The sequence below is a fragment of the Gallinula chloropus genome, assembly GCF_964237585.1.
Source record: "Gallinula chloropus genome assembly, chromosome: 3".
Classification (NCBI taxonomy): Eukaryota; Metazoa; Chordata; class Aves; order Gruiformes; family Rallidae; genus Gallinula; species Gallinula chloropus.
This window is the reverse complement of record NC_140087.1, coordinates 66,690,985-66,714,509: the sequence shown is the minus strand read 5'-3', so window position 1 is coordinate 66,714,509 and position 23,525 is coordinate 66,690,985. Positions and strand designations below refer to the sequence as shown.

The 23,525-nt window shown below is 46.5% G+C and overlaps 2 protein-coding genes across 3 annotated transcripts in view; both read left to right on the top strand.

Moving 5' to 3' along the window:
- GPCPD1 (glycerophosphocholine phosphodiesterase 1) overlaps positions 1-3,211 on the top strand; it is a gene marked incomplete at its 5' end in the record, with an annotated part of 46,637 nt that extends 43,426 nt beyond the window's left edge. Inside the window, one exon of the mRNA XM_084261101.1 lies at positions 1,508-3,211. Coding sequence (XP_084117227.1) covers positions 1,508-1,712 — 205 coding nt within the window. The 3' untranslated portion in view covers positions 1,713-3,211. The remainder of the gene's footprint in view (positions 1-1,507) is intronic.
- Positions 3,212-5,144: 1,933 nt separating this feature from the next.
- Positions 5,145-22,102, top strand: THUMPD2 (THUMP domain 2 tRNA and snRNA guanosine methyltransferase; the record flags this gene model as incomplete). 2 transcript variants are annotated; one of them, XM_084261998.1, is made up of 10 exons in its annotated part: positions 5,145-5,240; positions 5,846-5,978; positions 9,147-9,562; positions 10,758-10,835; positions 12,143-12,195; positions 15,997-16,084; positions 16,689-16,760; positions 18,458-18,572; positions 19,663-19,780; positions 21,297-22,102. In XM_084261998.1, the coding sequence occupies 10 exons, from the start codon at positions 5,145-5,147 to the stop codon at positions 21,613-21,615; spliced, it is 1,488 nt and encodes a 495-aa protein (XP_084118124.1). In that variant the 3' UTR covers positions 21,616-22,102. The 2 variants fall into 2 exon arrangements, with proteins under 2 accessions (XP_084118124.1, XP_084118125.1); XM_084261999.1 differs by lacking the exons at positions 5,145-5,240; positions 5,846-5,978 and adding an exon at positions 8,584-8,689.
- Positions 22,103-23,525: the final 1,423 nt, after the last annotated feature.

Sequence of the window (23,525 nt, the reverse complement as noted above, 5' to 3'; positions counted from 1 at the left end):
GTTTGGGATATTTTTGCTGTGCAGAGATACATATGTCATCTTAACTGAAGAAAGTACAGCTTGTACCTGCATCCTGGAAAGAAAGTTGGGCTTTTGCAGATAGCTGCTCTTAGGCATTTTTGTGTCGTACATTAGGCCTGTTTGGGATTACAGGTTCTGTACAAGTAACATAACTGCTTCTGTGTGTAGTCCATAAAGCTGGATGGTGTTTGTCGCCACTTTAGGAGTTTCTGTAAAGAAACTATCTTGGATCTTACTGAGGGTAACGTGACCCACATCTTTATTTCCTGCAGAAGTGTTTCCTCATGTGAATCCAATTTACAGTATTGCCATTTGAGCTGCATGCTCTTTTGCGTGTCTTGGACTTGCCAGTGATTCATAAACTTGCCTTGCTGGGGTAAAAAGGCACAGGGCACTGTAATCACAGGGCATTCTGATTGTGACATTGTGTTCCTTTTGGATATACCTTGCAATGATGGTATGAAAGTGAAAGGATGATGCAATAAAAACAAACCACTTTATTGAAGATATTATAAATTAACGAATGAATATTCATAAGAGACTAAGGCAGAAGCCACAGTAATTTCTTCCAGAAGCTTTTGTTTGAAGGAGATAGACCTGGAATCCTGCAATACCTGGAACTATGTATGTGCAGTAGCTGTAAATAAGGGGAACTCTGGATGCCAGGATTTAAACTTTAAATAACATCTTGATATTAGAAATAAATGTTGGGAGATCAGAAGGTATCCTTGTCACAATTAAGTGTTGTACCAAAGTTAGCTTACAGGAACGTGAATGCTTTTGCTTAATGAATGACACCAACGTAGTATTTGAGCTATGCTCAAGTGCCTACACTGTCAAGCTCAAGATGTGCTTTGGATTTGGACAACCTGGTACCGTGCTGATGGTTCAGATCCTGCAGGTTTGTGTACATGTGAAAACAAAGTGGAAAGAGGATATGGTGTTTAAAATGGTGTAGTGTAGGTAGCTAAATTTGCATTAGGTATGGATAAAGATAAGATTTTCCTTTTTTTACTCTTTACCTAATACTGTAATGGTAGTTTAAAAAAAATGGTTCTGAATTGAGGGAGGACAAAACACTTCTTGCAACAGTAATTATAAACCTAGCTCAGTATTACGCTCATGCAGTGTGTCAGCCTGTTCAAATGATCTCAGGGCTCGGAAACTTCTTGTGCTTTTAAGAGCAGAGTTCTAGGCTTCAAACTTATTTCACTGCTTTGTGCCACCTGTAAAATCACATTTTGCAGGAGAGTGAGTGAGGTTAGTGGGTAGCTTTTTAGTATATCCAATGACACTTTAACCATTGTATAAAAGGAATATCAACTTAGGTTGCTAACCTCAAATGCACTGTGTTTATAGGCTTGCTGGCACCTGATTTTTCTCTGTTAGAGTAAAAAGAATCCAAGTTGCTTCAACTTGTTTACAATTCTGGGAACTGTCAGATTATACTGATCAGTGTTTTTTCTTTCTTTTCATGTTTATTCAGAATATATGACTCAAATCCCGAGCAACCAAACATATTCCAGGTAGAGCAGCTGGAACGTCTCAAGAAAGAATTACCAGAGTTGAAAAGCTGTGTGTGTCCCACTGTTAGCCACTTTAAATCCTTGTCTCCATGCAAATGTCATCACAGTTGCCTGGAAGAGAAAGCTGTAGATAACTTGAAGAGTGTTCAAAATCAAAAGGACTGATTCTAGGCAGAATGCTGTCTTGTATCTATGTAACTTTCACCACTGGAACAGTGCTGTGGATGCCTTCAGGTTTGTTTTTCATTTTGAATTCCCCAAATAGCAATAACTGTGTTCCTCCTTCCTGACAATGTTAAAATAGTCAGCTAGTTACTGTTCCAGTTTACATATACAGTTTTAATGTTTTTTTTTCCCTGTAATAAGTCTCAAACCTTGAAAAAGAAAATTGCGTATTAACACTCGTGTTTAAAAATAAAAATATTACACAGTCTGAAGAGTGGAAGCTCAGAAACGTAGGGAACATAAAATGATCTGATATTTAATTGATTTTACTTTAATGCTACAGCTTGTCAGCTTGTATTTGACAAGAAATTGAGAGTGATTGTAAGATACATATAATTAGATCTGGCCTGAATTAATTGGTACCTCATTTATATGTATTTGCACTGATAGATCCACATGTACAAAGCTTTGTGCCATTTCAAATATCTCTAAGTAAACTGCTCTGCAATTTTCCCCCACATCATTGGACACTTAGGCTGCTGCCATCATTTTCTGATATGCCAATCAGTGTCTGCGTATAGCAGTCAAGGGTGAACCACAAGTATGATATTTTTTCTTTTCATTAAGCTTATACAGACCTGCTAAACTTTAGAAATGTTACAAATAATTTTAACAGGATTACAGAAACATCTTCAGTGATTGGGAATCATTTTTTGCACAGTAACCATAATGGAAAGAAGATGTAACATGCACAAACTCTTTACAAACTGCATGCTTTAGTTACTAAGCATGAAATTTAAGTGTTTGCTGAGGTCCTTGCATCTTTATGGTGCTAGTTATGTGTGAAGGGTGCAAGGACTAGCTCAACTACTTAATCTTCTTTACCTAAAAGCATTAGTCTATTATTCACAGACATTTGAAGAAAAAGCTGTACCATACATGGTTTGTCTTATTTACGTAAATCCAAGTTACTGGCTTTTGTATTTTGCAAGATTTTCTTTTTCCTTGCAGCAAGAATCACAAATGTTCTGAATTCAGATAATCGGTATTCTGTTGGCTGGTATCTATCCTCTGTAATTTATTGCAAAGTCATAGTTTAGAGTTCTTAATAGTTATGTATGCATGTCCTTTTTCCTTCTGAAGTTCAGGTCATGCCAACACAACAGCTGTAAGTTTCTACTGAAGTGTTACATGTATAATAAGAATGGAAAATATTTATTTTTTTCTCTTGTAAATTGACAATGAAAACAATAGTGTGTACTATATTCTTTATATACAGTCATTGCTACATAGAACTGATTGTACAAAGAGTAAAGCCATCACAAATAAGCGCTTGAGCCTGCACTGCTGAGCAGTTTTGAAACAAGCAGCTTGTTTTGACTTGCCTTGTGCATTTTAGTATTTGAAGTTCATTCATTCAGCACAAACAGCACAGTAATTATTAGTTTTCTGGAAGCTGGCTTTTATTAAAAAAACCCCACAAAAACCAAACTGAAATCTGAAAATGTGTGAGCTGTGTTTTTTGGGGGAGAGGGGGCAGAGAGTCTGATACTTTTACATGAGGAACCTGTTGCTGTTCTCTGGTACAGCAAGTCCAGGCTTCTTGCATGGCATTCTTTTTAACTCGTTTGTATACCCTGGGGGGAGAGGAGGGGAGCTGTGGGAGGGTGTTACTTGGTAATTCTCAAAGGCTTCGGTTTTTACATGGGTTTCTGCTGTGTTGGAGCTGAGCTTCTTGGTGTGGCACAGCTGCTCGGACAATGCAGTGGCCACAGAAAGAACCAAAGCTCAGGGTTGGAGAGAATTAGTTCAACCTGTCACTGCCCTCCTCTAAGGAAATGTGTTGACAAGTGAAGGCAGCAGCCTGTATTGCTCAGTGGGTGTTCATCAGCTGCTGAATCATACAATAGTCTGGGTTGGAAGGCACCCTAAGGATCACAGAGTTCCAACCCCTCCTGCCACAGGCAGGGCCACCAACCTCCAGGCCTGGATTCTTCACGAGTTCCCAGAGCCCCATCCAACCTGGCCTTGAACACCTCTAGGGATGGGGCATCCATCACCTCTCTGGGCAGTCTGTTCCAGCACCTCACCACTCTCTCTGTAAAGAAAACTTTCCCCTATTATCTAATCTAAACCTTCTTTGCTTTAGCTTTAATCCATTCCCCCTTTTCCTGCCATTGTCTGACCTTTTAAAAAGTTGAATCCTCTCCTGTTTCTCTGCTCCCTTCAGGTACTGGAAGGCTGCGATGAGGTCCTGCCACAGCTTTCTCTTCTCCAGGCTGAACAAGCCAATCGCTTTCAGCCTCTCTTTGTAGGGGAGGTGCTCCAGCCCTCTTTGTGGCCCTTCTCTGCACCCTCTCCAACAGTTCTACATCTTTCTTGTATTGTGGGCCCCAGACCTGGACACAGGACTCCAGATGGGGCCTCACGAGGGCAGAGTAGAGAAGGACAATCACCTCCCTGTCTCTGCTGGCCACCCCTCTTCTGATGGAGCCCAGGATACCATTAGCCTTTTGAGCTGCTCATGTTAAGTTTCTCATCCACCATGACACCCAGGTCCTTCTCAGCAGAGCTACAATCATGGAGCTCTTCTGCCAGACTATATATGTCTGGGATTCTTCTGGCCCAAGTGTTGAACCTCATTAGGTTCACCTGGGCCCACCTTTCCAGCATGTCAAGATGCCTCTGGATGGCTTCCTTTCCTTCTGTTGTGTCAACCACACCACTCAGCTTGGTGTCATCCACAAACTTGCTGAGGGTGCACTCAATTCCATCATCAATGTCATTGCTAAAGATGTTAAAGAGCACTGGTTCCAAGACAGACCCCTGGGGGACGCTGCTTGTAACTGGCCTCCACCTGGTCATTGACCACCACCTTTTGTCTGCGTTCTTTCAACCAGTTCCTTATCCCCTGGAACCCATCAGATCCCCATCTCTCCAATTTAGAGAGAAGGATGTGGTGGGGGACTGTGTCAAAGGCCATTAAATATACCGTTAAATGGTGATGCCTGAGAGACCTTGTTGCATGTACATTTATTTGAGGGAAACCGTGCTGTGGCTAAAGAGGATTTTAGGTGCTCTTTGCACGTTGTTCCATCCCTACGCCCTCACATGAGCAGGAAGCTGCTGAAACAGGAGGAGGGAGAGCTGTGCTCCAGAAATGCTTCTCGGGGCCATCACTTCCTGTCACGGTGTTAAACCTGTTTGGGGGTGAAGCGGCCCTGTGGGCGCAGGGGAGGATTTGCCCCGATGTGCTTCCATATAATGTCCAGGACCGAGGCAGCCTGCCGCGAGTGCTGTCAGCCTGCCTCGATTGCCCGCTCCCGTGTCGGGCTCACCATGGGAGAGCCGCCCCCGGGGCGTGGCCCTGCCGGGGCGGGCCGGTGCCGTCAGCCCCCTGAGCCTGCGTTGTGGGCGCCGGGGCGGACCAAGATGGCGGCGGGGGGGTGGCGGTACTTTTGTACTGCGGGCCGCGGGTTGGAACCCTTCTTGGCACGGGAAGTGCGGGAGCGGCTCGCTGCCACGGAGGTGAGGAGGGAGTCGGTGCCGGTGCCCACCCGAGTTGGTCCGATCCGGTTTCGGTGGGGGTAGATGATCTTCGCGCCCCCGAGCCGGGCAGCCACGGCGTGGCCTGTGCCGCCGCCTGCGTGGGGCTCTCGGTGTTAGTCGGAAGGGACCTCTGAAAACTGACTGGTCCGGCCTCCGCCGCAGGCAGGGACATCGGTCAGGCTGTGTCCCCTCTCCCCCCTCCCTGCCCAGGGCGCCGGTGTCTGCGCTGCCCTCCTCCCTGCGAAGGGGCGAGCGGTGTGAGAGGCTGTTGGAAGCGCTCATCCAACCGGCCTCACGGTTTGATAGGACAAGAGATAACGGCTTTAGACAAAAATAGGGGAGCTTTAGACTAGATGCCAGGAAGAAATTCTTCCCTGTGAGGCTGGTGAAGCCCTGGCGCAGGCTGTCCAGAGAGGCTGTGGCTGCCCCCTCCCTGGCAGTGTTCAAGGCCGGGCTGGATGGGGCTTTGGGCACCTGGTCTACTGGAGGGTGCCCCTGCCCATGGCAGGAGGTTGGAACTAGATGAGCTTTGACGTTCCTTCCAACCCAAACCAGTGTGTGGTTCTCTTTTTTTTTCCCCTGAGGTGGACTGTATCTCAGGAAAGGTCTTCTTCAGCACAGAGGCGGAGCCGAGTGAGCTAAGGAGGCTCAGGGCTGCAGAGCGACTGTTTCTGCTGCTCAAGAAACACACCCCACTTGCAGTGTCTGGAAATAAAGGTATGGCACTGATTCCTTCCCCTGGGTCATCCCCTCCAGTTTGCCCACAGGGTAAGTGCTCAGACACGTGAAGCCATGGATCAAGTCCTGTTTATAATTATTTGATTTAGTTTATTTATTTACTGATAGCTGTAGTTCTATATGACAGTAATTGAAAAACCTTTCACCCAGATATGTTTTCAGTGCCCGCTCCCCCACCCCAAAAAAAAAAAAGGCTTTTAAAATATTTTAAATAGCTCTCTTGCCAGCCTGCTGGCACTGTACACATGTTTATGTGTGTAACAGAAGTGCACTTTCTAACGTAGGTGAAGTGGATGCAGATCTGTCTCTTTTGTCACTTAACTGTTCATTCACAGATTTCTTGTAAATCTTAGCTACTCAGGTCACATTATCGGTTTTGGGATAAGAATTTCAAGTAAGATGAATGTCTATCTGTGTACTGGTGGGATTTTATTTCATAGAATTATAGAATAATTTGAGGTGAAAGGGACCTCAAAGATCATTCTAGTCCTACCCCCCCACTCCACTCACCATGGGCAGGGACACTCTCCATCAGCCCAGGTTGCCCAAAGCCTCATCCAGCCCAGCTTAGGACACTTCAAGGGAGGTGACAGCCACAGCTTCTCTAGGCAGCCTGTGCCAGGGCCTCACCACCCTCACAGGGAAGAATTTCTTCCTAATATCTAATCTAAATCTTCCCTCATTTAGTTTAAACCCTTTGTCCTGTCACTACGCTCCCTGATAAAGAGTCCTTCTCCAGCTTTCCTGTAAGCCCCTTCGGGGGCTGTAAGGCTGCAGTAAGATCTCCCTAGAGCCTTTTCTTCTCCAGGCTGAACAAGTCCAACTGTCTCAGCCTGTCTTCACAGGAGAGGTGTGCCAGCCCTCTGATCATCTTCATGATCCTTCTCTGGACTTACTCCAACAGGACTATGTCTTCCCTGTACTGGGATCCCCAGAGCTGGATACAGTACTCTTGGTGGGTCTCACGAGAGCAGAGGGGCAGAATCACCTCTCTTGACCTGCTGGTTATGATGGTTTTGATGGGGCCCAGGACATGGTTGGCTTTCTGGGCTACAAGCACGCACTGACAGCTCACGTTGAGCTTTACATCATCACTCCCAAGTCCCTCTCATGAGAGGTGCCCTCAGTCCATTCTTTGTCCAGCCTGTAGTTGTGCTTGGGATTGTGCTGGCCCATGTGCAGGACCTTGCACTTGTTGAACTTCATGTGGTTTGCATGGGCCCACCTCTCAAGCCTGTCAAAATCCCTCTGGGTGGCATCCCTTCCCTCCAGTGTGTCGACCTCACCACACAGTGTGGTGTCACCTGAAAACTTGCTGGGGGTGCACTTGATCCTACTGTCCATGTCACTGACAAAGTTGTTAAATAGTGCTGGCCCCAGTACTACTCCCTGAGGAATACCACTTAACACTGGTCTCTACTTGGACATTGAGCTGTTGACCTCAACTATTTGGGTATGACCATCCAACCAATTCCTCATCCGCTGAGTGGTCGAATCCATGTCTCTCCAAATGAGAGACAAAGGATATTGTGTGGGGCACTGTCAAATGCTTTGCACAAGTCCAGGTATATGATGTCAGTTGCTCTTCCCCTTATGCATCAAGGCTATAGCCCCATTGTACAATGCCACTAAATGTGTCTGGCGTGATTTGCTCTTTGTGAAGCCATGTTTGCTGTCACAAATCACCTCTGTACTTTCCATGTCCTGAGCATAGTTTCCAGGAGGATCCTCTCCGTTTTCATGCCAGGCACAGAGATGAGACTGACTGATCTGTAGTTCTTTGGGTGTTCCTTTTTTAAAAAAGAGAGTTATGTTTCCCCTTTTCCAGTCAGTGGGAACTTCATTGAGCTGCCATGACTTCTCAGATATGATAGAGAGTGGCTTAGCAATTTCATCTGCTAGTTTCCTCAGGACCTGTGGATGCATCTCATCAGATCCCATGGACTCGTGCACCTTCAGGTTTCTGAGAAATTCTCAAACCTGATATTCTCCTACAATGGGCATGTTTTTCATTCTCCCAGTCCTTGACTTTGCCTTCTGTGTCCTAGACAGCATGACTAGAGTTTGTCCAGGAGCCCCCTTTCATCCATGCAGGCCTCCGGGTGTTTTGCCTGACTTCCTCGTTGTTGGGATACATCACTCCTGAGGCTGGAGGAGGTGATCCTTGAATACTAACCAGCTATCCTGGGCCTCTTCATGCAGGCCTTTGTCCCATGGTACTCTACCAAGCAGATCCCCGAAGAGGCCAAAGTCTGCTCTCCTGAAATCCAGGGTAGTGAACTTGCTGTGTGCCCTCCTCACTGCCCTAAAGATCTTGAACTCCACCATTTCACAGTCACTGCAGCCAAGGCTGTCCTTGAGTTTCATATTCCCCACAAGCCCCTCCTTGTCAGAGAGAACAAGATCCAGTATGGCACCTCTCCTTGTTGGCTTCTCTATCACTTGGTGAGGGAAGTTTGCATGGATGCACTACAGGAGCTTTCTGGAATGCTTATGCCCTGCTGTGTTGTCCCTCCAACAGATACAAGGGTGACTGAATTTCCCCATGAGGACCGGCGCTTGTGAGGCTACTCCTGTCTGTATAGATGACCTCATCTGCTGAGTCTCCCTGGTCAGGCAGCCTGTAGCAGACCTCCACTATAGTGTGCCCTGTCCCTGCGCTCCCTTTAATCCTGACCCATAAGCTCTCAGTAAGTTCTTCATCCATCCCCAGAGGGAGCTGCATGCACTCCAGCTGGTCACTGACATAGAGGGTGACATCCCCCCCTTTTCTCCCCTGCCTCTGATTTGGGAGATCACAGATGGCCTTCAGCTTTGAGGTTCAAATCTAGCCATCATTCTAAATGAGAACTAGAAATACCTTTTTTTTTTCTTTCCCCCGCTACCTTGACCAGCTTCAAGGTTTTTAAGTGAATCGGCCTCTGTATTCGTTGTAATCCGAGGGATGCCTGGGTCTCTGCTGGTGGGGTAGGTGGGTGTTGAGAGCCCAGCTGTGTCTGTGGTGTTTGCATCTGCTGTGCTGCCTGGATTCACATGTTGATGAAATCTGAATGCAGCCTCTGTTAAGAGCTGTTGTCAATCTGTAGGAGAATCAAATGCTGAGACTGAACTACACCCAGAAACTGTTTTGTTTTTTTTTTTCCCCAGGGAAAATGCTGCATGACATTAAATGCTTTGTCATTGAGGAGCCAGAGTATTGGCTAGATGTTGTCTCTGCCTGGAGAAACCTTCATGGGAGTGGGGGGAAAAAAGATGGTGTTTCTCAAGCAAACCGATTGCCTCTGAAGAGAAAAGCAGAAGAAGAGACAACTACTGTAACTAAAAGGCAGGAAACAGAACAAGACAGAGAGACTTTGTCTGAGGAATGTCAGGTGGAAGCTGGAGAGAGGTGTGTGGAATCAGAGAGAAAAAGTGATCAGGACTACTGGACTGAAAGCAAGGCATCCTTAGAAGACCCTTCCAGAATCAGTGGAGAGAAGCCTATTGCAAATGAGCAGTGTAGCTTCAGTTTCAGAGTTTCTTGTCGGTGCAGCGGGGCGATTGCCAAAATACTTACTTCACAGGTATGCTGAAATACCTGGGTTTTAGAAGAATGTAGCAAAGCTGTGTAGTTGCGTTTGTCATTACAATTGTGGGTTGTATGATTTAGAAAAACAGAGTGATCAAAGGTTTTTCTGTGTATTTAAAAAAAAACCCTTAGCCTGCATTTACCTTAACCCTGTGAAAATAAAAGGGCTGTTATTAATTTCTGGGCACCCTTACTGTGAATGTGTCTCAAATCAATGCCTTTTGCTGAGGATAAGTGAAAGTAAGAGGATGAGGTAGATGTGCCTGTGAAGTCTGGTGGAGCCTGAGAAGCAACCTAATAGTAATTTACAGTTACTGAAAAGGATGTTGCAAGGAGAGGGGGGGCAGACTGCTCTCAGTCATGGCAGACAGTGTAGAAGGGGCAAAAGCCAGAACTTCAAGCTTGGGTGGGCTCTGGTTGGTTATTGGGGAGAACTTTTTCCCCAGGAGGGTGGTGCAGCCCTGGGATGTTTCCTGGGGGCATTGGATCTTGGCCCTTGGGAGAGAGTGATGGTGTAGAGACTTTGAGGGACCCTTTCCATCCAGCACTTCTCACCTGTTACCTTTCTACTATGAGAGGAAAAAAAATGATAAAAACCAACCAAACCCTATATAACTGCAATTTATGTACATTTCTCTGAGTTGAAGACAACAGTAGTTTTACCTAGAGTTCTCCCCACTCTGCCAAAACTGGTTCCTTGGGAGGGTGGGATACATGAGCCTGCCGACAGGAATGTTTGCGTAAAATTGTGCTGTGTTTGCCCTCTCCTGCTCTGAAGGCAGTCAGAGCTTGTTTTCAGAGCTTTAATGCCGTAAAAGCATTAGAACTCTGAGTTGCAGTTGTGCCTTCACAGGTTTTCTCTTAGGTAATCTGGTTTAGAGCCATCAGAACTATTTTGTGTGCATGTGCTCTGTAGTTCTAAAATGTTGACAACTTTTGTTGTGCCTTGAGCAGGACTTGAGCTTCAGTCTCCTGCACTGCAGTGACAGTTACTTTGTCCTGCAGTGTGTTCGCTGTGCCGCTCAGTCATTTGCTGTGCCTCATTGTACCTCTTCAGGTCTTTGTACAAATTGTTGTAGGGATAAAGAGGGTCTCTCATTTCCTGAGTATTTATGAGAATTGCACAATCGAGGCTATGAGCTGCAGTTTTCTTAATTTTTAGAGCCTGTAATTGTTGTTTCCCCTTGCAGGAGATCGGCAGAGCCATTGGCATAGCACTCATGAAGCAGTTTGGGTGGCGGGCTGATCTGCGGGACCCTGACCTAGAGGTAGTGGTACAAGTCTGCCAGATGGCCTCTTGCTGCTTCCAGAATTGCCCCTGCAAACTTCTTTTTTATTCCTCCCCTCCCCCCTTTGCAGGCAGGACTGTGCACTCTCCCCTGCTTGTATTTGGAACACTGAATTTAACTAAAAATGATCTAACAGCGTTGAGCACAGCTTTTCAGGGGCCAGTGTGTGCACACCTTCCAGAGCTCTTAAGCTCCACTTGTAAACCTTAGAGCCGCCAACGTGGGTCTATATGTCAGGGCCAGGATCCATACAGGAGATGCCTCAGGTCCTGACATGCTTACAAATGGCTGGAATTGGCTTCTGTTGAACATGGAGATTGCCAGAGCCTTTGGGTGGCTAGTTTAGCCTCTGCAGGAGGAGACACCTAGCAGCAAGGTCATATTCTCAAGGAACTCTACTTGAGAATGTCATTTATGAGAGCCTCCTCCTAGACCCTGTCCATGACAAGCAGCTTGCTTAAAGCACCCTTCATGGTGCCTGCTGTCTTGGAGACCTTGGAAAGGACTCGTTGCTCTTGACAAGCTGTTTCTCCATCCCTTCGTTTTGGCATAGGGAAGCTGCTCTCAGCACTGATGCTGTGAGATCTGAGGCTTTCTGTAGAAGTTCTGCGTTCATCTACTGGTTCTGGTTTTCCAGAGTATGGTTTTGTTGAGCCTCAAGTGGAGCTTCTGTTTTTGTCCATTTTTCTTCACTGAAACGATTGGAGAGCTGTGGGCTGGGATTTGTCAACAGCCTTGCATTTTGGTTTGGGCTTCCTGGAGGAGGGGGTGTGTCTTGTGGTTATGTAATAAGTGTTGGGGGTGCTCAAATCTTCTTTTGGGACAGGAGAACAATTGTTTTGAGCTGCTTATGTTCCTGGGAGGATTACCCACATTTTGCCTTCTGTCTGACATGCCCCTTAGTCACACTTGGTTTTTGGGAGGGGGTGGGTTTATTTAAAGTGTGTTTGAATAGGTAGTATACAGTGAATAATCTTCCCCTGCTTAGAGTGAATGGTTTTATAATGAAAAATATCCATTCAATCTTACAGAAATTTGTTCCTTTCAAAATTCAGGCTCTTGCTGATGGATCCCTGGCTGACAAAATCCCCTCCCAGCTTGCTTAAGTATGAAACCCTCCTCCTATTGTGATTTATTCCAATTAGTTGTAAATGTCTGAAGTATCTATTTGTGTCCTAAAAACTAGGATGAGAAGTTAACCTCTCCTTTGCCTGGTTTAAATAAGTCAAAGCTGCTGTTTGTTGTCAGTTTCAGGTTTTCTAATGTAATTTTTTTTCCTCCGCCAGATCTTCGTACATCTTAATGACATTCACTCTGTGGTGGGGATTCCTCTTTTCAGGTAGACATTCTATTTCCTGGGTTGGTTTAGAATCATAGAATCATAGAATGGTCTGGGTTGGAAGACAGCCATAGAGTTCCAACCCTCCTGCCACAGTCAGGGCCACCAACCTCCAGGCCTGGATCTACATGAGGTTGCCCAGGGCCCCATCCAACCTGGCCTTGAACACCTACAGGGACGGGGCATCCACCACCTCTCTGGGCAGCCTGTTCCAGCACCTCACCGCTTTCTCTGTAAAAAACTTCCCCCTAATATCTCATCTAACTCTTCCTTTCTTTAGTTTTAATCCATTCCCCATTGTCCTGCCATTGTCTGCCCTTTTAAAAAGTTGATTCCCCTCCTGTTTCTCTGCTCCCTTCAGGTACTGGAAAGCTGCAATGAGGTCCCTCTGCAGCCTTCTTTTCTCCAGGCTGAACAAGCCCAGCTCCCCCATCCTCACTTCATAGGGGAGGTGCTCCAGCCCTCTAATCATCTTTGTGGCTCCTCTGAACCCTCTCCAACAGTTCTACATCTTTCTTGTATTGTGGGCCCCAGACCTGGACACAGTACTCCAGATTGGGGCCTCACGAGGGCAGAGTAGAGAGGGACAATCACCTCCATGTCCCTGCTGGCCACCCCTCTTCTGATGGAGCCCAGGATACCATTGGCCTTCCGAGCTGCAAGAGCACACTGCTGGCTCATGTTAAGTTTCTCATCCACCATGACACCCAAGTCCTTCTCAGCAGGGCTACTCTCAAGGAGCTCTTCTCACAGTCTGTGTCTGGGATTCTTCCGGCCCAAGTGCAACACCTTATACTTTGCAGTGTTGAACCTCATTAGGTTCACCTGGGCCCACCTTTCCAGCCTGTCAGGATCCCTCTGGATGGCTTCCTTTCCTTCTGTTGTGTCAACCACACCACTCAGCTTGGTGTCATCCGCAAACTTGCTGAGGGTGCACTCAATTCCATCATCAATGTCATTGATAAAGATGTTAAAGAGCACCGGTCCCAAGACAGACCCCTGGGGGACCCCGCTTGTCACCAGCCTCCACCTGGACACAGACCCATTGAGCACCACCCTTTGTCTATGTTCTTTCAACCAGTTTCTTATCCACTGGATGATCCACCCATCAAATCCACATGTCTCCAATTTAGAGATAAGGATGTGGTGGGGGACTCTGTCAAAGACCTTGCTCAAGTCCAGGTAGATGGCATTGGTTGCCTTCCCTTTATCTACCGATGCTGTCACTCCACCATAGAAGGTCACCACATTGGTAAGGCACGGCCTTCCCTTGGTGAAGCTGTGCTGGCTGTCCCGGATCACGCGCTCATCCCTCATGTGCCCCACATGTCATCTAGGAGGATCTGTTCCATGATCTTCCCAGGCACAGAGGTGAGGCTCACCGGCCTGTAATTCCCTGGCTCTTCCTTGCTCCCTTTCTTATAAATGGGAGTAACATGACCTTTTTTCCAGTCCCCAGGGACCTCTCCTGACAGCCATGACTTTTCAAATATGATGGAGAGCGGCTCAGCAACTGCATCAGCCAGCTCCTTCAGGACCCTGGGATGCATATTATCCAGTCCCATAGACTTGTAGACATTCAGTTTCTTGAGGCAGTCTCGGACTTGCTCTGCTCTTACAGTGGTGCGGGATTTACTCCCCCAGTTCCCACCTAGAGGTCCAGGGATGCAAGGTTCTGGGATCTGAGAATGATGAGAATCCTGGCTGCCAGAGAAGACTGGGGCAAAGAACTCATTCAGTACCTCAGCCTTCTCCTCATCAGTTGCAGCCAATTCTCCTTTCTCATTTACCAAGGGGGGTACGTTCTCTTTGGCCTGTCTCTTCTGGCTGATGTACCTGTAAAATCCCTTCTTGTTGTTTTTAACATCCCTTGCCAAGTTCAGTTCCATCTGCACCTTGGCTTTCCTGATCCCATCTCTGCAATTCTGAACAGCATCCCTGTATTCTTTCCAGGCCACACACCCTTGTTTCCAGAGCTTGTATTTGCCTTTCTTTTCCCTCAGTTTGACCAGCAGGTCCTTGCCTAGCCATGCTGGCCTCCTGCCCCTCCTGCCCACTTTCTTATTCAGAGGGACAGAGAGCCCTTGCGCTCTCAGAAAGGCTTCCTTAAAGAGTAGCCAACTGTCCTCAACATTTCTGTCTCTAAGGACCACCTCCCAGGAGATTTTGGCCATCAAGTCCTTAAACAGCCTAAAGTTTGCTCTCCTAAAGTTCAGGGTCCTGATGCCACTCTTTGCCAGGCCCACATTCCTTGAGATTGCAAACTCAGCTAGGGCATGGTCACTGCAGCCCAGGCTGTCTCCAGCCTTAACACCTTTAATGATCTCCCCCACATTGGTGAGCACCAGGTCCAGCAATGCATCACCTCTGGTCAGTCTGTCCAATACCTGAACCAGACAGTTGTCATCTAGAGACTCCAGGAGTCTCCTGGACCTCTTGCAGCTCGCTGTGTGGTGCCTGCAACTGTGATGAAGGAGGTCCTGCAGCTGAAGGAGGAAAGCCTCATCAGTAGTCTCTCTTTGATCTGGTGGCCTGTAGTTGACCCCTATCACCAGCTGTTCTTTATTAGCCCCATCCCTAATTCTGACCCACAGGCTCTCAACCTGCTCCTGGCCACTTCTCAGAGAGAGCTCCTCACAGTCTATCCACTTTTTAACATAGAGAGCAGCTCCACCACCCTTCCTTCCTAGCCTGTCCCTTCTAAAAAGGTGATATCCTTCTACAGGGGTATTCCAGCTGTGGGAATCATCCCACCATGTTTCTGTGATTGCAACTAGATCATATTTTTCCAGTGACATCACTGTTTCCAATTCCCTTGCTTATTACCCATGCTGTGTGCGTTCATGTAAAGACACTTCAGCTGAGCTTTCTGACTCACTACCTTTTTTGAGGAGCCCTCCCTCAAACCTCTGGGAAGAATCTGAAATCTTCCTCCACTGCCTCCTAGAGGGACATTAGAAGGTTCTGGAAGGGAGGTCAGCAGTACTACCTCCTCTGAGGAGTCCCCAGAAGTTCCTATGGGACACTTTAGAGGTATTTCCCTACAATCTTGTAGAATTTCAGCATCCCCAGGCCCTTCTCTATCTCTTCACCCTTTGAATCTAGCATAAAGCTAGAGGCTACTTGCTCTACCCTAGAAAGCCTTGCTATATCCCCTTCCTAACTAGTTTAAAGCCCTGTCAATGAGGCCTGCCAGCTCTTGAGCTAGGATTCTTTTCCCTCTTGGAGACAGGTGGCACCCGTCTGCTGCTGTCAGACCAGGTGCTGAGTAAACCACCCCGTGATTGAAAAACCCAAAGTTCCTAAGGCGGCACCATCCCCTCAGCCGCCTGTACAACACCTCTACTTTCTTAGCCTGGATGGGATAGAAGAAAACACCACTTGCACTCCCCCTCCCTCAATCAGCCTCCCTAAACCCCTGAAGTCTCTTTTGATACTTCTCAGACTTATTTGAGAGATTTCATCACTGCCTGCCTGAACAATGAGTAATGGGTAGTAATCAGAGGGGCGAACCAGATCCAGGAGTTTTCTAGTTATGTCCTAGGTGGTATCAGAACAGGCTGTGAGTATTTACCGTCTGGTTTAATACCCACTGGACTGTCACATTAGTTTTGTGGTCTTACCTGGAGCTTATCTGAGTGTACAGGCCAGACTTTGCAGTGGTTATGGATAAAAGCAGACTGTGGTTTCTATCTGTCTGTCTTTCTGTAGATCTCTGCAGTTAATATTTTCTTTCATATGATGTGGGCTTTTCTGGGTGATAGTACCGTTATCTTACATTGATTTTTTTGCTGTCTGCAGGCTTCCACTGGCAAACAGAGAGTATATCAAAATAGCAGGGCTGCGGTCAACAGTTGCCTGGGCCATGGCATCTCTGGCTGAAATCAGTGTAAGTAAATGCTCATGGTGAAGATGCAGAGTCCCAAATGGAGGGGGGAGTGTGCCGCTCCCTGGGGCTGGAGCTAGAAGCTTTGAAGAAGCATGGTGATTTTAATGTCCCATCCTTTAATGCATGTAGATGGGGTTTGCCTTATCTGTGATCAGTGTGTGTGGTCACCTACTGTAATCACAGGTCCTTCTCAGCAGAGGTGTTATTCCCTGTATGAAAATAAATAAATAAATATATGTCTAAATGGAAAGGGTTTTTCACTGTCTAGGTTTCAAACCTTGTTTTGGGTTGTTCTTACAAGGGAGAACAGAAGCAAATGTGATGTTTTTCACAGACTGATTTGGTACCAATATCCTTCTGCAGTCCACTCATCATTTGTTTCCCCCTAAATGCCACCTCAATGCTGGATACACTGATGCATTGTCTTTAGTGATGATTTTACTATACTCTTTTACGAGAAGTTTGGCCAGCCAAACCAATGATTGTGGTTATCTGCCCTGGATTCAGTGGGAGGGTGTAGGTGATCTGTACATCTCTGTGTGAGCTTTGTCCTGGGAGAGGAGTCAGTCTTGCTTGGGACACGGTGACCCTTTTATTTCTGCAGGCAGGTGCCTGTGTGCTGGATCCCATGTGTGGGCTAGGAACAATACTGCTGGAAGCTGCCAAAGAGTGTCCGGTGAGTATCAAAGGTGGCACCTTTGCAAGGTGGCTTGTAGCTGCATCAAGAAAATCCTATACCACAGTTACACCAAAGTGTGTGTCTGCAACCCTGTATTTGTACCACAGCGTTTGTGTGGGGACTTCTAAAACTGCTTGAACTTATGCTGGGATCAGAGATGTCAATGGAATTGTGCAGTCAGTTATCAGTATTAGAGGCAGCGTGACTGAGATGGTTTGGCCCTGGCTAGAGGCCAGATGCCCACCAAAGCCACTCTATCACTCCTCTTTGCAGCCAGAAAGAGGAGAAAATATATATTGAGAGGCTTAGGAGTTGAGGTAAGGGCAGGGAGAGATCAGTCTGCAATTAATGTCATGGGCAAAACAGACTCAACACTGAACAAAGGAAAAAATTTACTCTTAATTTATTACACTGCACTGCACACCCAGTGAAACTAGAGTTGGATAATGAGAAGTGTGTCCAGGTCTTAAAGCACCTTCCCCCCACCTCCCTTCTTAGCAGATTTCACTTTATTCATGATTTTACTCCCTTTTTTCCCTCTGCCCCCCAACATGGTGCGGGGAGGGGCAGGGAATGGGAGAATGGGGATTTGGTCAGTTCCTTACAAGCTACTTTCCTCCTCCAGATCTTAAACCACCTTTACTTCCCCCCATCCCTCCCCTCTTAGCAGATTTTACTGTAGTCATAATTTCGCTCCCCTCTCCACCTGCCATGACAGCACAGGGAGGGGCAGAGAATGGGAGTAGGGGTTTGCAGTCAGTTCCTCCCAAGTTGTCTTCCTTCCTGCAGCACCATGGGGTCCCACCCACAGGAGACAGTCTCCACGAACTTCTCCAGCGTGAGTCCTTTCTATCAGGGCATCATCTCCTCACCAATTGCCTCAGTGCAGCTCCCTTCCATGGGGTGCTGACCTTCAGACCCAAACTGCTCCAGCCTGGTCCCCCACAAAGTCACAAGTCCCCCAGCAAACCTGCTGTGGCATGGGTCAGTGTTTCCAGAGGCTGTAGATGTCTCTGCTCCCCACCTTTATCCATGAGCTGCGAGGGAACAGCCCACTCCACCATGGTCTTCTCCATGGGCTGCAGGGGAATCTCTCTCTTTGGCACCTGGAGTGCTTCATTCTTGCCCCCCCGCCTCCTTCTTCCCTGGTCTTGGTGCCTGCACAGCTCATTACGTCTTCTCACTCCCTTCTCTGGTGGCAAAAATGCAGCTGCCTGCAGGGTTTTTTTCTCCTAAATGTGATTCCCAGAGGCACTGTGACCATCGCCGATTGGCTTGGCGCTGGTCACCAACAACTCTGGCCTTTAATCAGCCGATGTTTACTTTCTGGGGCCTGCAGAGAGCGTCTAGCCGCTGCTTGCAGAAGCCATTTCTGTAGCCCGCCCTTCTCCATTAGAATCCAGCTATGCAACACTGTGACAGTAGCTGTCTTTAGCTAGCTGGCATAATGACATAGCTTTGATATCTCTTTAAGTTACACACACCTTGCACAGAACGTGAAAGGAGTTGATGTCACTGACTTGCCCCATTCTCCTGTGCTCTGGGTCCGTGTATTGCTCTGTGTAATGGTACGAGATCTCCCAGGAAGGTTTTTGTGGTGGAAGAGCTGTGCAACAAGGCAGTTCTGAGAAAGGTTTACAAAACTGATACACTTGTTTGTCAACAAAATTACTTTTCTCTTTTTCTCTGAACAGGAAGCCTGTTACTGGGGTGCTGATATAAGTGATTCACAGTTAGAGGGTGCAGATATGAATATTATCACTGCAGGCCTCATGGATAAGATCGAGTTATTTAAAGCTTCTGTGAGAGGTAGGTATGTAGGCTTTCCAAGTGAGACATGTTTGAAGTAATCTTTGTGGTTCTGGGATTATACAGGTAGTGTAGGTTCTCGAGGTGATGTGTAGTAGAGCTAATTCTCAGCAAATAACTGAGTAGTGATTCTGAAGTACTAGTAAATGAACAATTTATTGTCTCCCCTGCTTAACTTTGGCGAGAATAAACTCAGCAGTAGACAATGAAAATAATAATTGTCAGATACGGGCAGTATTTGTCTGCCTTAATGGCAAATGTGTGAATACCACAAAGAGTACCTACCCTGTGAGAGCTTTTTGTGTCAAAGGGGGTACACAGCAAGCATAAATATAGGTGAAAAGTGGCTTGTAACTTAAATGTTTCAAATGAATAGTAGTGGGGACTTGCTAAGTTCAGTGTTGATCTTTATTCCTGTCATCTGCTCAGAGTGGGGCTAACCCCACAGTGCTGGGTCAAGCTGCTCAGGGCTTTGTCCACTCGAGTTCTGAGCATCCTGAGGGATGAAAATCTATAGTCTCATGCTTTCACATGTTGGATATGCCCTGGCCAGCACAGCTCGGTGTGTGGCTGGCCTTCATCACCACAGGGGTGCAGTGCTGCGTCATGGTCGAGAAAACTGACTACTCTTAGCATGCAGAAACTGGGGAGATACTTCAAAGACACCAGTGGTGGTGACTCTAACCAGATTAATGGGGGGACACAAGGCAGGGTTCCCAGAAGTTTATCTGAACTTCTGTGCTAAGTAAAGTGCTTGCAAGCTTAGCTCTTTTGGATTTTGTTTGTAAAGATGCAGTGTGTGTTGAGAAGAGGCAGTTAGTTTGGACACATGCCGTCCCCTGTTTGAAGATGCCCCGTTGGGGAAAAAGGAATCAGCAAGCACAACAGCACTGTCAGGCATTTGTCTCTTCTCAGTCTGTGTTGGGTTGGGGGCTTTGTAGCGCTGTTTGTGAGAGTAAGTACAGAAGGAGCTGTGAATCTGGGTGCACAACTGTGAAAGAGCCAGCAGACAGTTTTGTATGGGCAATGGGGGCAGAGCTGATGTTCATTTTTTGACGGTCAGATGCAAACACCTGCCTTTGTTTCACAGCACTGCCATTGCCTTCAGAAAGCTTTGACGCTGTGATTTCGGATATTCCATTTGGGAAGAAGTTCAAGATCACAAAAGACATAGAGCTGCTCCCAGATATTCTTCGGGAAATGGAAAGGTGTGTGTGGCCTTTGACATGCTTGGAGTTTGGTGTAAACGTCACGATGGCTTGTGAACCTGAGAGTTCAGTCAGCTTCAGGTTTGCTTTATTCCGAACACTCGCCAGCTCTTTAGTCTGATCCTGTGCAGGCTGTGAAAGTCCAAGTCCTGTACTGGGCCCTGAAAGGCTATTGTGGTTTGTCTCGCAAGCCATGGAAGTGCTGATGGCAGCACGAGCTGACAGGGAATGAGCTGCTTATGTGAACCACACTCACAAATGTTCTTCACATGGCAGAAAGGAGGAGGAGAGGATGACTGAGACAAACTTAAAGCACAGCCAGGCAAATAAAGCACTAATCCTTTCTGGATCGAGGTCTGCTTGTAACCCTGTTGGGTTCACAAGCCAGCTTTCACCAGCCTGCCTTGGCAGGTAGGATCTCAGACCAGAAAATGGTGATGAGCATTTTCTTTTCTGTTAGTGTGTATTGGCATTTCCAGCTAGCCATTGCTCTGCCTCCTTTCATCTCTCACCATGTGGTTTTGTGCCAGAGTTGAGCCAAGCCGACAGCGGGCTCCTTCTCATGGGCAGTTCAAACCATCTGCTGTTTTATTTCTTTTCTTGGATAAAAACAAGCTCTTTCTGTAGGACTGGTCTTCAGTGAGTGTTGTTCTTGTTCCCTCAATGTGGTGGGAAGATGGCGAGGAAGGTGAAGTAGCACCAGAGAATGGCAGGGCAATCCTGTGTCAGCTTACAGTGACCATCCCTCTCTTTGTCCATGTTTGCCTTCTGGTCTCATTTGCTCTGTTGTGCCATCCTAAGCAAAATGCTTCCTTGAGAATGTGGAGGTGAGGAAGGGACCATTACCATGTGAGCCCCACCAGTAAGACTGTTTAATCCACTTGCTGTGAGCAGAGCCAGGATAAGCTGTTTTTTGGCCCCTTCTTTGAAGGACAAGTGTAACGTTTCCTTATGTATGAAGAAAAATAGACAATGGTTAATTTTCCTGTTTCCTGATGAGTTTAAAAGCCATTAAGGATCAGTGGAACATGGAAAGGACAGACCTTTTAAAGTTTCCAAAGGGAAAGGCCAGCTTCAGAATTGCTTTATGAACTGGAGGAGCTCTTGCTGCCCTGGAAGCTGTACCTTTTGCATACTGGTGGGAAGCTTATGAGACCCAAAACCAGGGTTTGAGAAAATAACTGCCCTTGCTCCTTGGAAGAATACTAAGGGGGGAAAGACTGTCCATCTTCCCTGCTAACCCAATGGAAAAGACCTCCTGGGGCTAGAAGTGTTTAGGAGTCAGGATAGAGCCCAGTTCTCCCATTCAGGAAGAGTTTTGAAGATGGGGAATTTAAATTCCACGTGGGGAATTCAAGCTTATGAAGCTTATGGAGTTGAGCTGTGACCATTAACGTTCTGAGGTGTTTTATCCAATGCAGATGGCACCTGAAGCATCAGCAGTGCCGAGTTCTGCCAGATGAATGGGTGCCCAGCGGGCTGAACACCTAACCTTTGCTTTTCCTGCAATTGGCAGAGTACTTCGTGTTGGAGGCACTATTGTATTGCTGCTGAGCCGCCACCTCCACAGCTACATGGATGGCATTACCCAGCGTGCTGACTGTGAGTCTCGTAATGCCGTTTCTCACGGCGCAGGTGAAACCACCCCTGCAGAAGCCTTGAATGCTGGTGGGAATTCATCCCCCTTGGTGAAGGGTGTTGAAGAAACCTTTCTCAGCAGCAGAGAGTTGCATTTTGGATCTCTCGTGCTAGATGGCATCTACGGAGTTAGTCTTGGAAAGACAGACGCTTTCATACACAAGTACAGGAAGATCTCTTCTGGTGGGAATCAGTAGTTTCCCTGCACTGTGACTAAGGGGTCTTGAATCCTGGTACACTTGAAAAGAGCGTGGTGGTGATCTGGTGGGACCCTGCCGTGCCATTTGTGCTCACCTTACATTCTTTGGATGCCCTAAGGTGTTGCTTTTCTCTCTCTGGTTTTTAGGAGAGGTGGAAGATGTTTACAGTATTTTAGAATAAAAACATCTGAATGAGACAAGAGTCCTCAAGTCCTTGTTTGGGCAGTTTGAGGAGTTTCTTTGGGAGAGAAGGACTTCATTTGCAGAACTGAAAAAGCAAATGTAGTAATAATAAATGTGAATGGATTTATGTGACTGTTTTTAGGAAAGCACTTCTTGTCTGGAGAAGTCCCCAGCTCTTTTTTGAGGGCTGTATGCATATTTTACCATGTGCCTTGCAGTCTTGTATTGCATTTTAAAGCTTGTTTCTGAGTAGTTTGACATGTTGCTGTTGAAATCTCTTTGAAAAATAAACTACTTATTCTTTGCAGCATTGGTATGTGTCTAATGATGTGCCTTAGGTTGTTATAGTGAAGAGAGTTACAACTATTAAAAGTAACTCTTTCCCTCACCTGGTAATGTCACTCTAAAGGCACAGTGTGGGAGATGGAAAAGCTTGCCAAGTGGATGAACAATTAGAAGTGACTTTATGTGGTGGGTTGACCCTGGCTGGAGGCTGAGTGCCCCTCAAAGCCACTCTATCACTCCCCATGCTCAGGTGGACAGAGGAGAGAAGATATAATGAAAGGCTTGTGGGTTGAGGTAAGGACAGGGAGAGATCACTCAACAGTTCTCATCATGGGCATCTCAACTAGGAAAAAAATTAATCTAGTTTATTACCCAATGAAAACAGTAGAGCAAACTTTTTTGCCTTTTTTTTTTTTATTCAAAGTTTGTTGTGTGCAGCCAGGTGGAAGCATTACTCTATGTGTGTGTTTTCCATAGCAGTCCCTACTCTGGACATCTTGGAGTTGGAAATAAGAGCCTGTGGTGCAGACTGAACTATAAAGACTCAAAGGGAACGAGGATATGGGTCAGATTGATATGATCCTGCTGCTATGAGCCCTGCTGAAAATGTGCTAGTGCACCATAAGGATAGAATTGGGGGGTTTATTTTTATCATGATCTATCCTCCCACCCAAGTACAGCTTTCAAAGAAGCCTTGGAGAAGAAAGTTAATGGGTAACTTGTTCACACCATTACCTCTCTATCAAATTGTTATGGTTTAACTTTAGCTGGACATCCACTGGTCTATCACTCCCCTTCTCAGGAGGACAGGGAGGGGAGAAAAATAAGATGGAAAAAGCAAACAATCCCAAACTCATGGGTCAAGATAAAGGCAGTTTAATCAAGCAAAAGCAAAAGGCCACACATGGAAGTGAAGCAAAACCAAAAGATTTTTTCTCTGCTTCCCATCAGAAGGTGATGTCCACCACTTCCTGGGAAATAGTACTTCAGTACACCTAATGGTGCTCTGGAAGACAAATGTAAAAAAACCCTAATGCCCCCTCAATGATAGTGTAAAAGTTGGGAGTAAAGAATTCGCTGGTCTGTTTTTTTCAGAGCTGATAAGCATAGATGAGGGGGTATTTGATGCAGAGACTTTGTGGCAGAACATTGTACTCTGCGTTTTGGAGGCAGGTGACATAGATCGTCAGAATTTGGCTTGTTTCCTTCCTTGAGAAGGAGATTCTCACATACACAGATAAAATTGCTCTCATAATTACCAGAAAACTCGTTTCTCCAATACCGTCCTGAGGCCGTTTGTGGACAATCGGCCCCGGTACTCCAAAACTCCGGCTTTAGAGCATCATCACCTTGGTGTTATCTTGCTTCTCAAGCTTGCATTGTGCCTATCTGAAAGGCTGGGGAAGTGTGTTTTTTGGATGAAGTGAAGGCTCAAGATG